Source organism: Achroia grisella, unplaced genomic scaffold, assembly GCF_030625045.1.
Source record: "Achroia grisella isolate CSIRO2021 unplaced genomic scaffold, CSIRO_AGI_Agris_v1 utg853, whole genome shotgun sequence".
NCBI lineage: Eukaryota > Metazoa > Arthropoda > Insecta > Lepidoptera > Pyralidae > Achroia > Achroia grisella.
In genome coordinates, this window is record NW_026713043.1 from 291,835 (window position 1) to 318,644 (window position 26,810).

Genomic DNA, 26,810 nt, shown 5'->3' on the forward strand with positions numbered 1-26,810 from the left:
TATGTTTTGCTTAAAAAATATACTAATATCAATTTTAAAAATATCACTATATACCAATAAATATTGTCGAATTAACCAACTTTATTATTTCTGAAGCTCATTAAAACAAATCATTCTTCCTGGCCGGAATAATCTTTCTATAAAATGGCTGTCCAATACCTTAATATACATTAATATTCGCCTATTAGTACTAATATTATAAAAACAGACAACGTATTATGTTATAAGAAAAATAAACGGAACCACTGCATCGATTTGTTGAAATTCTTTCACTATTTGAAAGACACATTATTTAAGAGTGATGTAGATGTATATTATGATATACATATACGCAAAAAAAGAAATTTTTTATTCAATTATTTATATTTCCAATTATTAGCACCCAAGCAAAGCCGCGGCGATCTACTACTAATCTGTAAAGTGCATTTGTTAATCATAATATTTACATTCAATTTAGTTGCTTCCAAGAGTAGGTACTGGTAGGTACGTATAATCTAAATTACAGTGACCCCCTAATTGCTTTTCAGTTAATTAAATATGACCTTGCGCGAGGGGCAATTACCTAAATAAGGGATTTCTCACTAACGGCCCCTAACGCAAATTTACTGATTAAAAAAGCGAGCGTTTGCAGGTCGAACTTTTTTAAAATAAGAACAATGTCTGACCGCGTTTCCTTGGCCTCTTTTTACGGTGAGAATATAAAAACAAATCTTGGTATAAACGTAACAAAGATTGTTAATACTTACTCGAAATTACGTTATAAACTTAAAGTGCGCCATATACACTGAAAGAAGTATTATCTATACATATAAATAAAATTGGAGTGTCTGTTTGTAATATTGAAATAACCGTTTTTTACTACGTGCATGTATATGTAAATACGGCACATACACCAAAATAACATTTTTTTAAATTTTTGTCTGCCTGTCTGTCTGTTTATTCCTGCCAATCTCTGAAATAGCTGGACTGAATTTGACGGGACTTTTATTGGCAGATAGCTAATGGAATAAGGAGTAACTTAGGCAACTTTTATTTTAGAAAAATAATGTGGTGTAACTGTAGTTTATAATAAATCTTGCGAATAAATAATTGCAGATTACAGACTGTCTAAAATTATGAATTCTATTGCTTAAAATATGATCAATCAGTTTTAAATAGATAATATTAATCTAATATACTAATTTATATGCATGACATCTTAGCTATATCCACAGGATGTATGTATTCAAACTACAAATCCGGTTTAGAACATGGCATTATGCTATTCTCTCAGCCTGAATATCCTTATGCAAATGCAGTAGCCGACTTTATAGTTATTGTACTGTATGTAGTTCTATATGTATATATATGTGTCATGTACTTTATATTTTATCAGAGTACTACCGTTCTACTGATAGCAAATTGTTTTCTCTTTATTTGATGAAATATATTATTACGTTAGTTAGATCTTCTAGATGCTAAATACATAACTTTCTATAGATTAATGATTTCGAAAATCAATCTTACTGTACACTTTAATACCTTTTTTTTCTTTCTTTCCACAAACATAGAGTCCGTGCTCTTATTATGTTATTTAAATTTTTTACACTTTAATACTTGTAGTAGGTATCCATTACAATCCATTACAATCAAATATACATATTCTCCTTATAATATCAATATAATATACACAATTTTTATTTTACCATAGACTAGACTACACATAGAACTCAAGTATAGTATTATATAAGTCATGTACGCCTATAAACATGTGACACAAAAAAAAAAATGAAAAATCCAGAGTGCCATTTTCCCTATGGGCGAAACCGCGAGAAGCAAATATCATAATTTTCTGACGTTATTAAATTTACAAGATTTTAATCATAAACAAAGAGTGTAATAAGGTAAATCGGCAATTCCATGACAAAACATGCGTACTACCTTTTCTCAGTAAAATGGTGCTGGCATGTACGGTAAATACGGGTATGACAATAAAAAAAAACTTAACAAGATAAAACAGGAAAATATATAAGTAGCCGTCAATTTCAATGATCGTGGTTATTTGATCAATGTATACATAATTAAGAAAACATTACCACAGTAGCGTGGTATTCGTTAATTTGATAAAATCCAAGGGACAACAAAACGAGTATAAATGCCATTCATTTCTTGACCCTCGTCAGATGATCCGCCTTTCTAAACATTTCGACTCAACTTTTTCTTAATTAAAAATAATGCCTTATTCAACTTAATCCACTTGTATTAAGAAAATCTCGCAACAGACTACCAGTAGACATTATATATACCCGTTATTTATAGATACTATGGTATTTTATATTACAAACTCGAAATATATATTATTTGAAACGAACACATTTAGTTACGCAATTCTTGGTGTTGTTGTAATTGTAATTGTTAGTAAAACTTCTTGGTGCTCTTGTTTATAAAGATAAACATAAAGCACATAAAATCCTTTCTCTATATTTAATCTTTGTAAAGATATCTATACCTACATATAAATAAAATTGGAGTGTCTGTTTGTAATATTGAAACAACCGGTTTTTACTACATGCATATGAATATAAATACGGCACATACACCAAAAAACCGCTTTTTACAATTTTTGTCTGTCTGTCTGTCGGTCTGTTTGTTCCGACTAATCTCTAAAATGACTGGGCCGATTTGTAGTAATTAGCCGACTGGTAGTAATTAGGCTACTTTTATTTTAGAAAATAAAGTTAATTTCCACGCGAACGAAGTCGCGGGTACAGCTAGTATATAATGAAATCGTGACGGGGACGTAACTTATGACAAACAGATAATTTTCCTACGTGGAACGTAAAGATAGAGGAATAATGATGAAATTTTTAATAAAAATTCCAATAAACACATTAAAAAAAGTCTCGAAATGATAATGAAATTCATATCAGAATAATGGTTTACTTATATAATTATGTTTTAGAAGAAGTGGAGATACAGACAGACGGAACCAGTGAATTTTATTTATACTATTTATAGATATAACAAATTTCAAAGGATTATTATTTATATGTCTCTATCTATATATATACATAAATATACAGAAACAAATTTTTTGTCTGAAACGCAATACTGAAAAATGCAAACAATTTCTCCGAGTTTGACGGCAAATTGTGATGTATGTATAAAGTTTAGTATCTATAAAATACAAAAAGTAATTATGCCTATCTTTAGATTTATTTTAGACAGTTAGTCAATATTTTCAAGTAAGTTTTCAAACAATTTTCAATTAGTCCGAAGCGAGATAACTGCTCTGACAATAGAAATTACAATGAACGGGCGAAGTTGCCAGCAATTTAATTTCTGAGATTCGCCTCCAATACACCAATGGAATAAGGATTGGTTTACACTGTACGCCTGGAATTTTGAACTCGCTAGTATAAAAATCTAATTAGGTTTAAAAATTTCAACATAATAATTGAAATTTCTAAACCCATCTTTTTTATACCGGAAAGTTTAAAATTCTTTCTGATTATGATGTCTCACAAATCCGTAATTTCCTCCACTTATTACATGTTGCAAAAAACCTACATAAAATTTTAGATATTAAATAGACACGATAATAAATATAATAATTATGGATATGTTTTAATATCTATACTCTGTCCTCTGTCTGTATATTTGTGATGATTTATAAAACTACTGAACATATTCGTCTATGAACAGGATGATTTCTGAGTAAGGTGTAGGTAAAATACTCGCGAAACCGAGGCAGGTCGCTATAACATTTTAAAAATAAGTTTCATTTGAGATTTAATCAAAAGTAAGCTAAAGCAAAATTAATAAGAACAATATTACAATATAAGGAGTTCCAAACTGAAGTTACGACGTAATGAAATTCGCTTCTTTAGGCGGTAATAGAAAGCAGTAGATAAATCTATCAGTTGTCACTTCCCATTATCAAAAAACGTTTATTCACCCTGGATTAATTTATATTTTGTTTTATTCAGAACACAGAAATTAAGAATTGTATTGAGATCGTGTGTATGTAACAAAATTCAAGTCAATTGAAATGTTAAATGTGCCAAGCATGCGAGAATACTTATGTTAATACAAGACTTTTTGGTCCTTTATATGAGAACATCTTCATTATAGTGCGAATACTATTTAGACCTACAGAAATCGGCCAAAATATGATAATAGACTAAGAGGTTATAGTGCTAAATTAGGCCAATACAGGCGAACTTTTCGAACGGGATTAAATGTTTTAAATTTGGCAACGTTGAAATAAATATAATACACCATGATGTACCAGTTACCTACTTAAACTGTACTTGTGAGACACTAATAAAATGTTACCAAAAACTTAGACGCGAACATAAATTTATAAACGGTAGCCTAAAATTATAAAAGTTTCGTAAGAAGCATATTTCTGCATCAATAACTTGCCTCAAAGACGTGGCATTGCGAGTATGGAATGCTTAGTTATTACGGACCAAGTACTTTGTTACTTGTTCTTTGGAAGTAATATTTCACTTGTAGTCTCTCAACCCATAATACATAAGTATACATGTCATTTTATACTTGGCGGAAATAAAAGTGGTGGAATAAAACGAGCGGTGGGTTGGTAAAAGTTTTGGTACCTTGGTTTGTCCCTTAACATTCCTTTATTAGAATATCCTTGTTTAAAACGTAATTTAATATCACAACACAGAAAATATAAAAGTAGTGGAATGCAATACATAATGTTCTTATAACTTCATGTCCAGTCATTATTATTCACTGCACGTTATTAATTTCAATTCAAATTTCTGAATAAAGATATTAAATTGTAGTGAATCCGTGAATAATTTTAAAAAATCATTCCAAAATACTTATTCATTGGTCAAATTATTTTTCTTTTTTTGTAGTTCTTTCAAATATCTGAGGAGTCTTAATAGTACAGGAAAAAACCGTATAATTATCATATATTGTCAATAATTATCAGCCTATCGGGTTTCTATAACGACGAATACAAATTTATATGTTATTTATATTTAGTAGCTGTTACCGACATTGATGGTCTGCGTTGATTATGATTACTAGGTACATTTTATTCAACAACCAAAAACCAATTACACAATTCTGAGGAAAATTATAAGGAACTACTGCGAGAGTTAACTTAATCGAATTATTGAAATCCATTTAGTTTTAGCATTTGATTTCTAACGAGTTAAATTCTCTATTCATCATCATCATCATCGCAGCCCGGAAGACGTTCACTGCTGGACATAGACCTCCCCCAAAGATCTCCAAATTAATCTCAAATTCTCTATTATTGCCTATTTATTACAACAATAAGTAGGCTTAACGCCATGTGATGTTTTTTAATGAACTAAACTTGTACTAATAAAACAGTCATTTTATAGGATCTACTAACTAAATGTACATATTTTGTAAACTAAATTATAACATTAAATATGTAGCCTATCCCATTGGATTCAGTGAAATGTGACATGTCAAGTATTGTGATAGTCGACTATGCCTATGACATCTGACAATGCATCCATGACGATTTTTTTATTTTATTTATTCATCCCAAACAATATAAATTGTGTAGGATATGAAGCCTAAATCATAATAGTAACTCAAAAAGTAAATTTTGTTAAATTGTTATAATGCATTAGGTCAACTGATAGATTACGAAATAGTAATATTTATCCAATAAACATGAATAAGGTAATTATTTAAAACTAGATTGAAGTCATGATGTTAAACTGTAATTTAATTGGTAATTTATTAAATATTTTTAATGATTGCTATGTACCTACAATGCGTGAATTCAGGTACTGTTTGGCCCTGCAGATCTTTTCTCCTCGTACTTTATTCGTCAGTCTCTATCTGAGTTAAGATTTTCAGCAAGTTAGATATTTAAAAATTTTATGTTTTCAGAAATGGCTACATGATTACGATTAAATAGTCTGCTTACATCTTAATGGCGTATAATTAAATGGAGATGCCATAGAAATGAAAACAATAGAGCGGCCTATTGTGCCCATTATTTGTGGATATAATTTACTGCCGTTAGCAATTTAGGTACAAATTGAAATATGTTTAAACGATTATGACTTGTATTTCACAAAATTGGCGATATCTCTTCGTGTAGGCTGGTGATCTGTAGAAGTGACATCAAAATAAAAAAAAGAATAAAAATAGGAGAAATAAAACTGTGGTCATGTTTTCTTATTGGTCTTCAATTAAGATGATAGGTACAACAGCACTAAATCCATACTAATTTGTTTTTAGATTCTAATATATTAAGTCGCGTTTTTGTATCTGTTTGATTATAATTTTGTTACCTTTTCATGTCTGAACGGAATCTAGTTTGAATTTAAAGTGCTCAACACTTGCACTGATATAAATAAATAGATACATTTTTTTCTAAATGTATACATAATATACATAGAAAATAACGAGACCGATACAAACAATCATACTCAGGAATACAAATGTTTGTACCTTGCGAGGAATTGAACCCGCGACTTTCGGAGGTGAGGCGCTGTGCTAATCCGCTAAACCACCGAGGCCCATGTATCTGGTTTATGTATGTATGTATGTATATGGTTTAGTGTTTTTTTATTTCTTCAAATATTTTTTTGTAAATATAAATAGTCTACTATAACAATATGCCAATCTAAAAGAACTCCTTTTGAAGTCCTTTGAAAAGAAAAGGACACTTTATGCGTCTAATATTCCCTTAAGCTTCAATCAGTTCAGATGACTGTTTTTCTCAGTCTATTTATACTTTGATATCAAATTTTGGCTCAAACGATAAAAGATAACAAGCCTCCAAAAATACGGATCCTCTCGCAAGTAAAAAGATAAAGTTAACAAGGTACAGAAATAGCAGCCATCGTCAAGGATTATTCGGGCGTGAAATACATATTTATTATGTTTATATTTAACCATACAGTATATTGTAAAATGAAGCTTATTAATATGCGTAAAAATGCCAATTTTGTCTAATAGACATTCTGTTTATCTATATACTCTCTTTTTTCGATACTACAAGTTTAGACTTTGTAAAAAGTCTTCTGCGTTGGATTCCTTAATCAGACATACTGCAGCCGCCAAGTAACTTGCTTTTTATTGGTTAAAGTGTTAGAAAGTGAAAGTATATTTACACATAATAGTTCTTAGGAGTAGCAACGCATGAGTCGTATCTATATATATATATATATAGGCGATGGTTACCACTTACTATCAAGTGGGCCGTCAACTCTTTTCCCAATTCATTGACTTAAAAATATCGATTCCGATAATATTTGTAATAACACTACGAATTAACAGTGTTAAGGGCATTTAAGGTTATGTCTTATATACAAAGCGTTTTCTCATCACACTTTTAATTACATCCGCATCTTCCGTACTTCCCGCTTAAAACTTAGATAATAATAAAAGTATTGGAACATAGCTAACAAACTCGAGCGACCATGTAAGCGGATTCAGTGCTTGCTCCGCACACTTAATTAATTGCCCATAGAATACGCTGTAGTCAGTAAATCCGTAGGTGCTGTTCTCATGTGCTATAATCTCTCTGCTCAGTAGCCAATATATAATAGATATCTATGTGTGTATATAGGGATAAATGTTTGTTACTCAATCACGTTTGAACAACTAAATAAAAATGTACATACGTAAATAAAAAGTTTATTGTACAGAAAAATTAATAAATATAAGACACAAGCGACTTAAAGAATAAATGCTTACAATGGCGGACTTATCCCAAAAGAAGGATTCTAGTCACCCTTAGAGTGACTGAAAGGAATTGTTAAAGCTTTTATTTAAGAAAAACTAAGGGTTTATCATTTGAGAAATAATTGACATTAGTATATTAACAGTATATTTTCATCATAGGACGTTTGGAATTTTGGAATATCGAGACATAAACATTCTGTGTATTGAACGCTTCATCCCTCACGTTTTATTTTGTGACTTTTATATTCATAGACAACTTTTCAGCTTCGACGTCAAACTCGATAAAGCGCTTGCAACAAAATTTTGGTATCAGAAATTACCACCTATGTGGTGACAATGCATAAAGTTCGGGATCGATAATAATATAGGCTACAGCAAACTATTATCGCAACTTTTCATCATTTAGTCCACCAGCTTACTGTTTCCTGGGTATAAAAATATCAAGCGATTATTAAATTTAATAGTGTTAATACATTACAATGCATTAAAAGACTTTCAGAAATTAATATATATGCCAGGAAAAGCATAAAGCGTGAATATTTTACAGACCAAATACACGAACATTACATGCAAATCAGCAACAACTGTGCTACGTTGCCTACTATTAAAGAAATTACTCATTTCTGATGCATACAATAGAGGACTTCGTTATTTTATATCTAGATAACAAAACAGTGTTTCGCACATACCTACATTATATTAATCAAAAGACATTTTTACCAATAAGTAAGAATTTTGAGTACATTCTAAATTGATCACGTGACAATGAAGCTTTCAAAAATTATATTTCATTTTTCGAATTTGTCTCTTTGTTAATAAAAGTCGGTTTCGTGGTCTTTAACTCTGCATAAACCAAAACAACCATGATAACAAAACCGTACTAGTTATATATAAATATTTATAGAATGAATATAAAAATAGTACTGATTTTTAGCAGTGCAAACAGTGCAACTCTTAATTCAATTTAGCTTTGCAGGCGACAGATCAATTTGCATCATCGTGTAGCAAGTAATTAAGTAAACAATAGTATTATATGATAATATTTATATCTTTAGTGATGTAAGGTTAGCTATTTGCTATTGAGAAACTATCAGTCAAAATATCACATTTCAAAATAAAAATAGTACTAAAACTGGATACTCAGAAATTTGTCCTTATAAATATAATTATTATGATAGTTTTTAATTAAACAGTAATGAAATTAAATGTTATAAAACTAAAACTTCTACTACTACTTTTTATGAGATACATGTGAAGAACTGATAACCGCGACATACTCATAGATAAATTGAATTTAGAATTTTCGAATCTAATGTTTGAATGTTATTAATATATAAATGTATTGTATAATTCGAAATAATTGTTTCTAATAATTAGAAAATATGAAAACCGAAAAACTATTCCAATAACACCGAAATACCATGCGTAGCTACTCTTGAGAAATTTAAATTTCGAATATAATTTTCTTCACTCTGAACCGTTCGTAATCAGCCAGGCCTGCATCAGATATAATATAATACTTTTAGTATGAGCTGTGTAGACTCTTTTAAAATGTTTTTTTAATACTGCAGGTTGCATAGACTACAGATTCAACTCTAAAATGTATAAAATTCTTTATTCTAAAAATGGTGCCCTCAATTTGGAAATACCAGTGTATATACTGAATAACCTTTTATATCTGTAGCAGCATATATACGTTAAAATACCAATCGCAATTGAATGTGCATTTTCCCGGCGTAATTGAAACGGCATAACCGTAAAAACTACATAAAACGGTCATTCAGTCACTTCGTATTTGCAATAACAGGCAATGTCTGCATCGCTTCCAACATGCATAGAGTGCACGGATTAGCTGTTAATAACTTTTTTACGTACCAATGGTTCATTTTCGTTTTTTTTGTTACAGATACTGAAACCGCCGATACAGATTACTCGATTTATGTAGGACAATGGACTGACTGCACGACTCAAGACCCAGGGGAACATGCTGCCAAATCTATTGATATGTAAGAAGTTTTTGTATTCTGAATTCGAAATGTTGGTGGAAATAGGTAGGACAATTATGTCAACATGAGGCAGTTATGAATAGCTTTGTAAATTATCTACTTCTTACATATATTCTCATTTCTTCAGGTCGACGACACCTATTTGAAATTCAATAAAGACGAATAGAGCAGACCGAGCAGGCATTTTACTTGTACTGAGTCAATACAGTACCGTCAGTAGATTTCCAAGCTAAATATTTTTATATAATTTAAACAACTAATATAAATACATACATATTATACACAGAAAACACCCATACCGATACAAACTATCACAATAATGAATTCAAATATTTGAAATTCAACCGTGCAAGGAATCGAACCCGCGACCTTCGAAAGGCGATATGTTAAACAATTCGACCACCGAGGCCATCTAACTATGTAAATAAATACTTTATATAATTTATATGTTCCAGGTACAACTTGCAAAAAGAGCCCGACTCGTTAGTGCATACGCCTCGGCTCGGCCTGCAGCGACGGCAAGTACAGTGTCGGAGAAAAGATGGACGTTTCGTTGAATCGATGTAAGTGATTCTTTTTTTGATTTGATTTGTGTTTGTGGAGTACGGTATCTTTATTTTTTTTAAGATAAGTTTTACTACGACCTATCGCATTGGTCGCATTGGACTACGTTGTAATTTTGTTAAAGAAATCTTAAGTAAACTATAGTTTTTGTTCTGTTGTCGGGAATTCTTATTTTGTACGAATACGTCAGACACCTACATTGTTAATGAGTTGCAATAATTTCTTAATTGAAAAAAGCAAACGTTTCCGATTATATATTTTTGTAAATATTTTGCAATTGTTTTTAACATTGACTTTTTTATTTGTACTCTTCTTGTAAAAGAAGAAGATACCAGAGGTAAAGGACAGGATCGTAAAAAGGCGAAGGAAAGGACTACGGAGAAAATATTAATAAAATGTCCTGCATAATAAATACATTATGTTTTGTTTGAATTAATTAAAGTTAGTAGTAATTTAAGCTGCAAAACGGATGTATGATCAATTTGTCAGTTGCAAATACTAATGAAATTGTACGGTATAAAATAATCGCAACTGTGTTACGTAATCCTGTCTCATATGTTCTATCGTAAATGTATTAAGTATGTATTGTCGCTGACCGATTTAGTCGTCAATATTTCATTCCCGTCTTAAAATTTTACCGGCTCATATCTAGGCGGATCGCGTGCATTCTTATGACATTACCAAACTAGGTCAGTCGTGAACATTGATCGAATACGTCAACTTTTATGCGACGAACTGTTACCATATTTATTTCTCGTCTTAAGAATAAAAACATGAAACTCTACTAGACTCGGTAATTTAAGTTAAGTTGTCTGACTCTACTAGACTCGATTATTTAAGTTAAGTTTACTGACTCTATTAGACTCGGTAATTTAAGTTGTCTGACTCTACTAGACTCGGTAATTTAAGTTAAGTTGTCTGACTTTTCTAGACTCGGTAATTTATGTTAAGTTGTCTGTTTTTGTAGACGTATCTTAAAATTCATAGCGCGGACAATATTATCTGATTGCACTAGAGTGCGTAGTGGTTTCTATGTTGATTATCGCATGCCTTTTACTTGTTATTATGTAATTATTTATTTTAAATAACTTCTATTCAAAGAGCATCGCACAAGTTTCTTGCACATTCTTCTTGTGATGAGTCTAGGTTCCGAAATAAAAAAAAGACTATTCAAAAGTGCTTGTATTCAGTTTATTTGAATAATGATTATTCAAATTTAATTTCTGATTATATTAGTCAGTCTCGACTATTTCCCTTGCTTTATAAGTTATGTTACGGTTACAATGTGAGATCATACAGTGAAATTATAGCATAAAAGGCATTAACAAAGACAACTTAGTCCTATATACGGAATGGCACAACACATGAGCGCTATCAATCTCTGGAATAGCAACGTATGAGCGGCAACTGGGGCGTCATACAATGACGTGTGATGCCAGCAGTGCTGTTTTTTTCCGGACGATTCTAATGATGTTGTCCGCAGCTAGCCTTGACAGCATCACCGGACGATAGAGGGTGAGTGCAGATGGTACTCCAAACACGCGGAGGGACTTATGGAGTAGCTGAAGGCCAACTTCCGCCTGACAGATACGACTTTAGTCTGAGGGCATCGTTAGGGCTTCGAACCTCGGCTCAAGCCGTCATAATTTCGATCCATGTTTGATTTGGACGGAGAATCGATCGGAGGGGAGTAGTGCTGTTCACCTCATGTAATATATATAGACAACGGTTACAACTTACTATCAGGTGTACCGTCAGCTTAATTGTTGTTGCAATTGCATTAAAAAATTGGTCAAGTTGATAGCTAAAACAAATTGATTAGACGTTTCGCGTTTTTATGACTTCGGTTTTAAAGCATAGATAGTTAATAAATGATTTTTGTCTTTCCAGGTACTGTGGTTCGGCTCTGGCACATATGGGCACAACCAGAGTATGCATTATGAAAGAAGACTGTTCTCTAGCTGAGTGGTTACCATGGCGACCACGAACTGATGGTGCTCTTGTACGCATACGTAGATTAAAACGTTTACCACAAGGTAAAGATATAAACTATAAAATTACTTTATATAATACTAGCTGACCTACGCAACGTCGTTTGCACCATACTTAATGGACATTTATCATTATATATCCCCTAATTTACATAATATAATATAATTTATAGCCTATGTGTTCTGATGTAAAAGCTATATAGCTGTAAAGTTTCATCAAAATCCTTTAAGTAGTTATGGCGTGAAAGAGTGACAAACATCCATCTATGTTCACAAACATTTACATTTATAATATCAGTAAGATTATAATATTTGTGACCGGAGCGAGATGAATGCTCGAATTAAGAAAAATTATACTTATATATTCGTCTCATAACGAAATCATATAGCCTGTAGCCTACCTCGCTAAACGGACTAGTCAAAACGAAAAGATATATTTAATTAGTAAAGTAGTTTCAAAGTCTTTGTTGAACATAAGTTGAAACATTTTTTGTGTTTCATATTTTTCAGTAGGGCTGCTTTATTATTATATTATTTCGCTGCTGTACTATAAATCTGCGCGTCAAGAACGTTGTCATAGTAACCGTAGGAGGAAAATTACTACTAGAAATCCCAACTGGCCAAAACACCGACAGCAATATTATAACAGCATATTTACGCCCCATATTTATTGCTTTCAGCAAAATAAATATTTTTATTGAAAAAGAAAACCTTATATGTGTCTTGTTATATATTCTTATTGGTTTTTGGTACCTATGGGACCGACTTTTCTGTGGAATTGTTTTGTCAGAGAACGAAAATACGTATTTATGTACCTAAATTTGTAAAGGAAACTAATATTTTGATAGATGGGTGCAATGTATATGACACCTCTTTGTAGATTTTTGATTTACTATCTTTATGTGCTAGTCGCAAATAGCTTGGCGTTATAACAAATGTTTTTAAAATAAGATATGGTCAGCTACACTTATATTGTGAAGAGGAAAGATTTGTATTTGTATATGTGTTTGAACAAAGAATCTCAAACTACTGTACCGATTACAAAATTCTTTCACCATTACAATTATACTTTATCCCTGAGTACCTAAGCTATATAAGCCTATAGCTATAGTAAGCTATATCTAATATTTTATAAAAAATTGTGTAAAAACGTCATAAAATGTATTTCATCGGATATCGAGACGGGCCAGTCTCTATACATGTACACATACTTATATGTATAATCGTTTCTTCAGACTGATTTTCATCAACGCACAACCTAGAGGTAGGAACTTGAAATTTTGTGAGTTCTTTATAAATACAGACTTATAATAAATTAAATATTTATTTCAACAGGTGCTGGAAAAGAATGTGATGTAGTTGAAGAAGTGAGACCAGCAGTCTTAGAACCGAGCGCACACTGGGTCCCCGGACAATGGAGCCGTTGTATCATCACCACTGAATCACCAACATTCTCCCGTATCCCACGTAAGTACAAATGTTCTTTTTGCTCTCAGATAATTTTAAGCTGTAATGTAGATTCGAATAATAAATTAATTGTATAAATAACTGTACTACAAACAGAGGATATTATGATGGATTAAGGAGAACAATAATCCGGGATTTATTTCTTGTTTCTATTTGTTGTATAAATAAAAAAAATTCTATCCGCGATTTCATTATTTCGACGCTCTACTTAAATAATACAAGTACAATAGATGTAGGTACTCTAGAAACCACAGCTTACTGTGCTGTTTCCGATTCAATTACAATGAAATGCACCATTTCGCACAATTATACGTATAGTATGTAATATCACAGATAACATAACATAGTAATATTATCTTATCTGTGGTTGTTATATATATTATAAACACGATATGTTTGTATAGTTTAACACAAATATTGACTGGTTTGTACTGAACAAAGGGTAGTGCAACTATGCCGCGATGAAAAATAACTGTGACACATATGTGTATATACAAATATTGTGTTCCTTGTGACGCAGGTCCGAGGTGTAATTTAAATTGTTATTTTTTCTACTTTTTCCATTATGTTTAGTTATAGCAAGGTATGTATTTATTAGCCGCCAGTTACAAATTTCTTATTCCAAAAAAATATAATTACTGAAATAGACATATTAGGTTCAACCCCGTCTTCAAAGTGGAAATGTCTTTCAGAAGAGCTTAATATCATTACTCGTGAATTATTCGCTTTGAAGTTAAGTCGATACGATGGCTATTTTATGATATACATGACCCTATCATAACAACATAATATCAAACCATAGTATTTTTATTACCTTACCTTTCGCTATCAAAGGAATTGATTTATTATCCTTCTCAAGCTACTGGTCGTCAAGTACCATATACCTTACTCTGTGTAATATTCTCTTATAAATAATAAAATAAATATACAATACGATGACTATATTACCTAATATAGGGTAGTCAGAAGTATTGCCAATTATCGATTCGTCGAGTGTGATTATTTTGGATTGGCATGACGAACCTACCAACGTCTCTAGATTTTTATTTTCTAGTTAATCAGAAAAATAATGTGACTTATAAAAAAAATATGTGTTAGCCAGATTTGAACATAGAATCTTTTGCTCTAAGAGTGTCAATAACTTTACCATGACGGTCTCTTATCTGTGCTTACTCTACACTTACAGAGTTTCAAGTTGATATACATAAGTATACAGATTATGTATATAGATTATTGAAAAAACTGACCTAAATTTCAATGAAATTATAAGCTATTATTACGGCCTATATTTTTTGTATACAGTTATTGTAATATAGTACAACAGGCAGGCGAACGCACTAAAAGCGGTTTTACGATTCAATCCTATAAATGTCGACAACAATAAACATTTAAAACCCCAATGTTGTCTCATCCCCCTATAATAGGGCGCTTTTAGTCTATTGCTGCGAGAACCATTATGAATATAGGATTTTACTTTGATTTTTTTCACTCGCACATTAAAGTATTGGAATTTAGTCCCTTAGATATAAATAGAAAGGAATTTAGATATATATAATACTTAAAGAGTTTTATAATTACTTTTTACTTTACTGTCTAATCTTGCGATTTTGTTAAAAAGGTATAAATAATATAGAGTTATAAATTACATTATTGTATATGTTATTGTATAATTATAAAAGTTTATAACTATATTGTTTGTAAAGTAGTTGGAATGAAATAAACACTAAATTGTAAGTTAAATAAACCACAATATGCTAGTAATATATATATATATATATAGATTCTTAATAATAACTATTATGTCAAATTTAAAATATAAAATTATTATTATATAAATCTAAAATCATAAAAATGTTCAAATATTTATAAATTCATAATAACCCTACCGGTTATAATAATGATAATAATGTATATGATGATAATAACCAGCAAAAGCTGAGAAAATGCGTCAATAGTGTAAATAATAAATTTATAAATTGAGCTACAGTATCTGTCATTCATTAAAATATTCATAAATGTTTTTTAAGCTTTTAAAATTGCTTTTATAAAGTTCATCTTTTAAACCACTCGGAAATTTATTAAATATTTTACAGACTGATAAATCAATAACTATTGCAGCAACTAGCGATGACACTGATGACGTTGACAGCGATGATTATGATGGCTACGACTACAAGGAACCGGAAAGTGAGGCCACTTGCGGAGGAGGCATACAGAGAAGAAATGTATTGTGCGCGCGCGCAGATGGTCGAATTCTGCCGGAAGCCCAATGTGAACACACGCCTTCGCCGACACTTATGCAGCCATGTGAAGTAAGTATGACTATACTATTCACGTTACATCATAGCTTTTTTAGGTTACTAAAATTGAAAAAAAAAAGCTAAAGGCCCACCTGATTGTAAGCGATAACTGCCGCCTATATACATATTATGAACCGTGCTGTGATATCATGTTATCATTTAACGCCTGTGATACCACTCATGTGTTGCCATACCAAAACATGAAGGTGGTATGCTCATATCCTGTACTTCCACTGCCTTTTTTCACCCTGCAACCGATTGGTGATCAAATTCCGACCGTTATTGAGTCTACACGCATATTGCGACACGTGTTTCGCCTGTAACGGAGGCATCATCAAACATTGAATATAGCTCGGATATAGATTGGAAACCTATCCAATCTATATCCGAGCCTATCTATCATAGATTGGCGACTTCGATTAGTAACAGTTTATATAGATAAAGATTATTTCTATTTTGTGAACTTGTTTTTTAATTGTGCACAGGTACCATGTCCCCGGGACTGCGTGGTCGGTGAATGGAGTGAATGGGGCGCATGCCAGCCCACAGACGGGTGTCCTTTGTTCCCAGTACAACAACTTACTACTACCGGTTAGTTATATTGTCATTATAAACCACTTTTATAACATAGTTTATATTCCTAATTATGGCATAGCATATAGCTACTGATATTACTATCCTTTTTTTTTAATTCGTTATTGTAGACCACGAGCCAAAACCTAAAAATACGTCAATCATATCCTCTCGCCCCTAAAATTCTAAAATAGTTAAGATAGTTGTATTATAAAGCCTAGTATAGGTCAGCTTCGGTTCCGTGGATCAATTCGGAAGAAGTAGTAAATCGCTAACGATTGAAGTCGGCATTTTCGTAGTTTATACTTTCAATAAGTAAATTGACAAGCATGTAATTATTAATATAATCAATTATTATATGCAGATGAATGCATATGATGGTGTATGTTATTGCAGTTTCATCAAAATCCGTTCAGTAATTTTTGCGTGAAAGAGTAACAAACATTCATCCATCCCTACTCTCAAAGTTTCACGTTTACAATAATGGTACATTTTATGCTGTTTGGTTATCCACTTATAAATAGGGATACAAAAAATAAAAAAATCTTTTACAATATCTGTATAGATGATTATTTGAATTTATAGGCTACAGTGTACGTCGGCGACGCGTCAAGTCCGCAGCATCAGGAGGGGGTGCTCCGTGCCCTCCTCTCGAAGAGAAGCGGCATTGTTCCACTCCACGGTGCGCCGCCTGGAAGACCTCCTCCTGGGGACCCTGTATACTCTACGATTCGCACGACACGTGCGGCCGTGGGAAGAGAACGAGAGAGTTGAAATGCATCGGTCATGATGGGGTAAGTACGAACAGAAATAGAATAGATAGATAGGTTTTTTTTAATGTATAATTATGGAATGGTGCACCCATCCTCACTAACGATTTACGCAGATGATATTGTGGTATAGTGATGCAAATCAGCACGTTCAATAAAAGATTGTGCGAGTGTACGTTTTGTATAACGACACGTAGGTCACGCAGTACCTTATATATATAGTTTATGTAATTAGTCTAAGCTAGAGTATTCAAGATGTAACAGTTAAATATACAAGTTACACCCTACTGTGTATGTTTACTCTCACCACCGCTCCTGTCATCACATGGCGACCGTGACAAAGAAGCTGCATAAATGGATCAAGATCAGACTATACTCTGAAGATCTTCGGGCAGCAAAGAGGTATAAATTATTTATCCTCAATATATTGTACGGTGGAAATTAAAGTTCCTAGGCCATCGGTGTCCAATATCCTCAAATAGAGGTTCACCGCATACCTGTGCCTAAAAAATTGATTGAAGCATCCATAGATGGAAGTATAAAGATTGAATAAAAGGGTGCTAGCGGTCTACAAATGTTGTAGTGATTATTGTGCCGTGATTAGTGTCATTTCTGAAGACATTTTTATACGTGTTTGGTGCAGTGAAAATATAATTTCGGGACATATTAAGTGGTATATAATATTTGATTGTGTATTTAAATTTAAGTCACTTATTTTGAACAGGAAGTAGGCAAACTGTGACAGGCCACTTACACACTTTTTGAAAGAATTTTATATTAGTCTGTATATTTTAAAAATGGCCGCATTTGATTTAAAAGCAGCTTTATTGCTATTACCTATAGTGAATCGGGATGAGGAAATTATAAAAGCCTTTTAGACGGCATTGAATTTTACAAAACTATCCTCAGGCCTGATGACCACCCCTTACTAATAAATTTTATATTAAAGACGAGACTTTCTAGTTGTGCCAAATTAAAATTAAAATCAAACTACGATAATATTAATAATTTAACGGAGGATATAAGAAAAATTCTATTACCAAGTAAATCGTATACATTCATTTTAACGCAACTACAAAAATGTAGGCAGGGTAATAGAACAATTTTAGAGTTTGGGGATGAAATTGAAAGGTTGTTTGGTGAATTAACAATTGCCCAAGCGGGGGGTTTGAACACCGCGTATGATATTCTATTGCCCATAAATGAGAATATTGCAATTAGGCAATTTGCATACGGGCTAAACGATAGTAGGTTGACAATGTATATAATATGTAGAAATATATCAAATTTACAAGAAGCTGTCAGATCAGCAATAGAAGAGGAGGAATTCATTCCTAAGAACTTCCAATCGTGTTTAATAAATAAAATAAATTATGACGCACGAGAATTTGATCGTAGAACAAATCAATGTCAAGCGAAGCGTAATAATACTAAGGCACGTAGTCAGCAAAATACAATAATGCATAGTAAAGAAGGTCGCGCAGTTTGTTATAGTAAGCATATGAATTACGTCAAAGCGTCAGCTGATAGTAGGAATAGCGAAAGAAAGACACCGTTAGATTTTGTTCATGGAAATAAGAATATCGAAACTTTAGCTTTTAACACAAATAATGTAGTTAAATTTAATTGTTTTAATAATGATATATTTTTGATAGGAGACTCAGGAGCATCAATGTCAGTTTTAAAGTATGATTGGTTAAAAAATTTGCCTTCAATTAAGATCCATAAAGATAACGCTATAATAAAAGGCGTTTGTGGTAATCTAGAGGCAATGGGATTTGTTTACCTGAATCTTGAATTTCAGAAACTGCAATTTAGACAAAAGTTTTATGTATTTAAAGAATTACAGTGCAGTTCCCAAGGTATATTAGGAGAAGATTTTTTAATACAATTTAAAGGTATTATAAATTTTGAATTGGGCTGTTTAAGTGTAAAGCCCCACGGATCACTCGATAGGGTCCGTATACCTTTTCAAAAAAGAGAAAATGGTATAAAATATGTTAATTTTCCTAATAAAAGGAAAACTGATTATATTGTGGAAAATGGCAATTGTGCGAAAAATAGAACAACGGACGAATTATCGAAAATAATTGCAACGTCCGATGAGTTAAAAAAATTAAACTCATGCTGTTCAGGCGTTATTAAGCAAGGTCCAATTAAAAAAAAACATAAATGTCCTCAAGTGAAAATAAAATCTAGTCCATCAAAGATGGTAGAAATTACTAAAAAATCACAGTTTCGTGTGAAATTAAATATTTGTAATAAGGAGACATTAGGAAAAGTGTTAGGTATGCATAATATGCATGATAATGCGTGCAATGTAGTTCTATCCGGATCTATAATATATTTAAATCAAACGTCTCTATTAACAAAGGTGGGCGTAGATGAATCATTAAGAGAACTTGTAGAGATATGCAAGGATCATAATATTATGGAAGTTATAATTATTAAAAATATGTACAATAAGTCTCAAGTTAATAAGTTCTGTCGGTATATACAGAAGTATGATGAGTTTTTACGATTATGTAGGTATACTGTAAAATGTATAGATAAGTATAGTAAGTTAATAAGTACAGATAATGAAGTGAGCATTGTCACATTGGCCAATAATGTAAAGCATAAAATTTCTTAAAATTGTTATAGAATAAAAGGCCTAATTTTAATTTTTGGTTACTACTTGTTTAGTAGAAAACAAGATCTGTTAGATGATGACAAATATGTATTAACAATACAATGTAATTATAAAATTTTGTATTTTTTGTACTCAGGTATGATATACCTTGAGAAATTGTTAAATTAATCCTGTAGTGCTGTTTTTTTTTGTCTTTTTGTATGTAAATGTTTAAATAATAAAATTGTCTTTGTAATGTTAAACTTTCAGAGGGAGGGGACACCCTCACCATAGACACCCTACTTTTCAGGGGAGGTGTGGTATAGTGATGCAAATCAGCACGTTCAGTAAAAGATTGTGCGAGTGTACGTTTTGTATAACGACACGTAGGTCACGCAGTACCTCATTTATATAGTACTCTCACCACCGCTCCTGTCATCACAATATAGATGAGCATGAGGTCAGGTCAGTTAGCCTATTGTGACAAATTCAACAGGAATTTATTACGATGGTTTCCAGGGAGAACCGTGTGGACGTCAACCTGACGGTACATTGCTAGCAATGGAGTAATTACTTCACATTACTAACAATCCCTTCCCCCCCCCCCCTATTTCCATTTCTTTTATTATATGCCTTAGGGATAACCCTAGTCTCATTTGAGAATACATCTTTAATAAACCAAGAAAATCTTTATAGAAAGAGACAAAACTTTGCTACGAAATGATTATCATAGTTCGTGGCTACTTTTACATTCTATAGGCACCAAATGCTGCATTTAGCTGAAAGTCAATGACAAATTCATTGATTTTTTGCTAAATAAAACTAGTGTATATGACTATTCTTTAACTTATATAAATGTATCAAAGCAGATGAATTTATAAAAAAATTCTTTAACAAAATTGAGCTTAATTTATGTATTAATTTAAAACGAGAAAGATAATTTTTATGGACGATAATGGTATGTTGCTAACAGTGTAAAGATAATCACATAGATCGCCCTAGATACGATTGTATAATACTTAATTTCTACCTTAGTACTACATATAAAGACCCTACATGCATTACCTATCATCCTCCACTGATTCTCTTCCAGCGCATATCATTAACAAAGGCGAATGCACTATTCTATTTTCATAGATTAAAAACTGAAGGTTCTCGAAAACATTATACGTTTATATATATAAGTAGTGTAGTGTATATATAAGTTTTATCTTCTAATTAAATGTCATTTTGCGGAAGTCCATTTCACTCCTTAATGGATTTATATTACTTTGTCCAACATGTAGAAGACCGCATTGAAATATCTTATTTCTCACATACCGACCGACACTTTTTTATTGTTAATTACGTATATTATTTTTTCAAACATGTTTTTAGTGTACAATAATTTGAAGTAGACATTATTTAACCCCTAGATTTATTTCAATTAAATTGACCACGGGTGGTCCCAACGTGTAAATTTTGTCGTTTCTTTCGTTGCAGAGTGGGTTCTTTCGTTAACCCACCGGTGGGCATTCTGTGTTTAACATGTTAATTGTTCTAAAAATAAGTGTATATAATAGAAGGAAGCGCAACGCGGATGGTGTGGGGGAGCGGGTGCGCCGGCGGCCAGCGAGCGGTGCCGGATCGCGTGCGCGGGCGACTGCGTGGTGTCCGCGTGGGCCGCCTGGTCGACCTGCACCGCGCCCTGCGCCGCCCCCGCGCGCCCCGCGCCCACCCGCACTCGCCACCGACACGTCCTCGCCCATCCCTCTCGTGGTAAGTTATATACTAATTACTTTTACCCAGGACATCATAAGAAGCAAGAATTTCTGGCTTCTTAATGATGCTTGTACAGGACATCACCATACAAGCATCGGCATTTTACACCACTCCGCGTCCATATCCCGCCCAGGCATGCCATTTTCCCTTCAGTACACTAAATAATCACAAGCAAGCATCGGTCCACATTCATGCAACGTGTACTCATTAAATCAAATTGGTAAGTAGTCCGGACTTTTATACATCATAGCATCCAGATTGTGTGGGTCACAGCAGACGCATACAATGCTCGTCAAATTTTAAGAGGAGTCAATCCCATACAGGTGGCACGTTTGCTCGTGCTCATACCGGGCTCTTCCAAATACACAGATGTTCGACAGTTTGCTCGCTTTCCATCAGATTGACAACTTGCGTTATCAATAATACCAATTCGCTTCAGGTAGTTTTTATTATATCCAAATCTAAAACCGTGATCAGTATTTTGGTATTGAACGCTCCTTTCATCTCACCCAGACACTCACAGAGCATGGATATAATAAAAGCTACCTGAAGTGATTTGGTAGTATTGACAACAGAAGTAGCACGTAGCTGTTTTAGCGGCTATTATTATATTGTGTGTTCTTTTAGTACAAGCAGTAGTAGGAAAGGAGGAGGTGAAATGATGAATCCAGCGGTGGTTATTTACATTATGTATTATATATTAATTAAGTATTTACAATTGGTATATATACAAGAAGCGATTCGGTCTCGAATGACAGGCTTGTTCTTTTATTGTACTATCGTAACTAAGCAACGGTGTTGTTGAGTCATAATAGTAAATTCGCCACACTGTATTGCGCAAGACCGACAGATCGACGATCTGGTTAGATTGCTGGAAGGCGATGGATGAGAGCTACGCAGGACCGATCGTCGTGGAGATCTTTGGGGGAGGCCTTTGTTCAGCAGTGATGATGATGTATTACGCAAAGTATATGTGATGCTACACTAGTAAAAACCTAATTATATTATATAATATTTTTCAGGTGGATATTCGTGTCCACCAGAACACGAGTTGGTACAAAACGAGACGTGTAACAACCACGGATGCGCCACATACTCGTGGCTGGCGACGCCCTGGGGCCCGTGTGAACATCGCCATCAGGACTTCATGGCCACTGCCAACTACACTGACATATCGGTACGTATTGACATTGTACCCAATATGTTTACTGCCATATCTCGCCCCGAACCAAAACACAGCTTTCAAAATAAAAAATAGTTTGTATTCAGACATTTTAACTTAAAAATGTAAAGTTACAATTATTTAAAATGATTTGTGTTATGATGACGGACTTTTCCGAATGAACGGTAGATTAAAAAATATATATGATATTCCAAAGAGAATATATGAATATTATTTATTCTATATACATTTATGGCTACACATATAGGGTACCCACGCAAATGATTTTGTACAGTCCTTCCTGTGCTCAACGCATAAAAGAAATATTCATTGTTCATGCAACACTGCTTTGCAGGACGGAGAACCATTCAATGAAAGTGATGAGGAAGAACCATGCGTTGAAGAAGGAGTGATGGTGAGACAGGTGATGTGTATCCAGAACAACGCTGACGTCGTTCGTGGAGGACTGTAAGTTGATTTACTTGAGAATACCAATAATTATAAACTACATAAGTACATTTTTTTTCTTTGTAACTTATTTCCACTCTTGCACCGCCAACATTTTTTTTATAATTCTCTCCGAAGGCTGTCTAGAAGCGATTCGCGAAGCGAGACGCCTTTTGTACCTTTTTTCTGCACTATACTTTTTTTTTTTCGTCAATTTTTTTTTTATTGTTTCCCTCCCAGTCCCCAATATACAGGCCTGATCTAATTTTAGGACTACCTATAAGAAAATCAGATTCTAATGTAGTAAATAATTAATGTAAATCTATGACTGATTAAATCCACGTTTTAATTCCAAATAAATGTAAGTATAAATAAATATAACTAGATATGTTTATATTTACAAATATATTGTATACGTAATCAGATGTGCACCTCTGCATAAGCCTGCAGCAAGACGCGCCTGCACCGTCCGGTGTCGGCGACGTCCGTGCAAAGTCGACGATTGGATGCCTTGGTCACCGTGCCCCAATACATGTGGTTAGAATTAATTCATTAAATATATATATATATATATACTGCTAGTATATATAATATATATATACTAGCTGTTCTCGCGGTTTCACCCACGTTAAATTTCTATAATAAATATAGCCTATATGTTATTGTGATGCATAAGTTAGTTATTACTGTAAATTACATTTTTCGCCCCTCTGTATCATAATTTTCGATTTCTTGAATAAGAATATGTTAACCATCTTGGGCTGCATTATATTTATTATAGTTATTTATATAAATTCTTTATTGCTTTCACTCATGTTTCATTTTGTATTAGTTAATATTTTTAATTCTCATGTCAAGTTTGTGTTGTCTCAAAATTTTTTGTAACTCTTAATACCCGTTATAAAACTATGTGGACAGAGCCTGGACAACAAACTCGTGTTCGAGTAGTCCACGGAGGGCCAAACTGCGGCGCACGGCAGGAGTCGAGGGACTGTCCAATCGCACCATCATGTCAGCCGCTAGACTCCACCTGGGTGGCGGGAGAGTGGAGCACGTGCCGCATGCCGCCCTCACAACGATGCGGCGTTGGATACAGAGTCAGAAGTATGTCATATTTGAGTATTTTGCCTTTAAAGCAGTGTTTTTTTTTAATTAGAACCAACGGCGTTGCAATTCTATTTACATTATGTATGTGGTAATATTACAGCTACCATAGGTTTCACTTATTTAACACCAAGTATATTTTATTGGCTTTCGCTAAAACAAAAACAACCAAATAGGAAATGAATGAAACCACTGAAATAAATGAAAGAATTAATTAATTTGGAAGCTATACATCTCGTAAATTGTCATTGTGACTAATGAATTGAAAAATTATTATAGAAATAAGACACTGGGAACATGTGTTTTCCAACCTTGTTGCACCCACCTTAGCCCTTCTAAAATATTATGCCCTCTAAATGTAAATGCCTTAAAGTGATTGCGAAATATTTTTCATTCAAACAATCGTAACAATGTTTAATAAAAATACCTTCAGAACTGTTGTGCTTCAAAAAGATTTCTTGTCAATACTCGGCACCCTTCCATTTCTTTACGTATCCACATAACTTAGTTCAATATAAAGTCAGTCCACCTTACGACCCCGTTTGCGTGTATTGGGAAGTTTCAGAAATGATACGTCAATGCAGCAGTACTTTTATTTTATTCCTTTTTCAAATTACACTCCACATCAATTGCGTCGCTGTGCATTCACGTATGGTCGTCTCAGTCGCCTCGAACAAAGAGAGAGCAGCCCGCTCCCTCCTTGTTCCCGGCCTCTTTTTCTCTACCACTATTGGAGCGGCATAATCGTGCCGCCACCAACATCACGTGACTCGCTATGGTTTTAAATTTGAAATGTGAGTAACAAATTAGTCATCTGAGTCTTCTTTATGTATTGGAGCTAACACGTGTGTGTACCCGTCACTAACAGACCACGTAGCGCATTATGAAATAAACTTACTAGTGAAGTTCAATTACTACACTTGTATACTCACTACCTAGATGCTACAGGAAACATAATACGTAGCGACACCTTATCACATCATTTATAACGCATTTACATCAAGCAAATTAAGGACAAATTTGGAGTCATGTTGTATCAACATTTAAAAATAAGCTAGAAAATTATGGGAAGTGGCAAGAGCCTCAGCAACAAAAAGCATGTCTCTTAAATTATGAATAAACTAGCTGACACACAGCTTCTGCGTTACATTTTCCCCATTTTACAACATTTTTCATTCCAGCTGCGCTTCTATTAGTCAGAGCAAATGAGTCTTATCTAAGTGAATGCGCGAATTGATAAATCCAAAATATTTGCAAAATATCTAACATTTTCTATACAGTTTTTTTATTCTTTGTTTTGTTAGAACCTTCATTATATATTATAAGTTATGCCGCGGTAAAGGGAAATAGAAATATTTTTTTATATTGTTTCAGGTATTTGGTGCGGCTCAGAATCGAATCGAGTGGAAGCAGGTTTCTGTGCAGGCCAACTAGTCCCGCAGAGCGTCGCACCTTGTAAAGTGACTTGTGACTTCACAGCTCCTCTCACATGTGAAATGATTTGTGCCAATCCATTGAAGTAAGCTTTTTCTTTTATATCATACTAACTGACCTGCTATGTTATCCAGCGCCACATTTCCTCTTTTTACAATATTTTTCAATACAGCTCTGCTCCTATATTCGATCATAGCTTGGTGTTATGTAACCTCCTCTATTAATCTCGATTAATGTGCTATAGGTATGATGTTATTACTTTACAGATACTTAGATGCAACAGAGCCGGATGTACCAACTTGTGTTTGCAAGAATGTGTCCTTGGAACTCTTGCCAGCCGATTCAGACTGTATCCTACCATATAGGTAAGCATGTTCGATGACCTTCGACTTCACAAGGGAAAAAAAGTGTTATATGTTAATGAGTTATTTGTACTTTGACTTAAGTTATATATTTCACTAATGAGGAGAGTGCCATGTCAGATAATGAAGAAGTATAAACATTAGGACTAACGTTTTATCACGCTGCCTTACTTTCTGATAGTCATAGCTTCGGTCACTGTCAATATGTTTATTGGTTGATATTGATCTAAGAAATCTTCTAACTACATAGTGTAAAAATGTATTTAATGTATTTACTAGTCTGGGACTAGATGATGCTATGTTAGTTATTGAGCATTGTTTATTTATTTTAAAATTGTTATTACAATTATTACAGTAACGATTGTGGAGAAGGTAAAACACTGAGGGCTGCCCGTTGCATGGTCGGTGGTCACGATGTACCGATGGACGTTTGCAAGAAGTATCATCCGCTTACGGGTAAGATCTCCTTCGGTCGCATCTCCTTCCTTTTTGTTAATACTACAGGTTATAGGCCCAAATATAAATACGTTTCCGAACTCTTACAGGAATGTTAATCGTATGTA

General features: G+C 33.2%; 1 protein-coding gene across 1 annotated transcript in view; it reads left to right on the forward strand.

The window, feature by feature from the left end:
* The window catches only part of LOC131852453 (thrombospondin type-1 domain-containing protein 7B-like), a 98,861-nt gene that overhangs the window by 64,555 nt on the left and 7,496 nt on the right, over positions 1–26,810 (forward strand). The window contains exons 3-17 of the mRNA XM_059203108.1: positions 9,602–9,701; positions 10,157–10,264; positions 12,156–12,301; positions 13,592–13,723; positions 15,842–16,035; positions 16,509–16,614; positions 17,182–17,390; positions 21,540–21,735; positions 22,761–22,915; positions 23,256–23,368; positions 23,772–23,884; positions 24,266–24,451; positions 25,826–25,970; positions 26,152–26,250; positions 26,603–26,703. Coding sequence (XP_059059091.1) covers positions 9,602–9,701; positions 10,157–10,264; positions 12,156–12,301; positions 13,592–13,723; positions 15,842–16,035; positions 16,509–16,614; positions 17,182–17,390; positions 21,540–21,735; positions 22,761–22,915; positions 23,256–23,368; positions 23,772–23,884; positions 24,266–24,451; positions 25,826–25,970; positions 26,152–26,250; positions 26,603–26,703 — 2,103 coding nt within the window. The remainder of the gene's footprint in view (positions 1–9,601; positions 9,702–10,156; positions 10,265–12,155; positions 12,302–13,591; positions 13,724–15,841; positions 16,036–16,508; positions 16,615–17,181; positions 17,391–21,539; positions 21,736–22,760; positions 22,916–23,255; positions 23,369–23,771; positions 23,885–24,265; positions 24,452–25,825; positions 25,971–26,151; positions 26,251–26,602; positions 26,704–26,810) is intronic.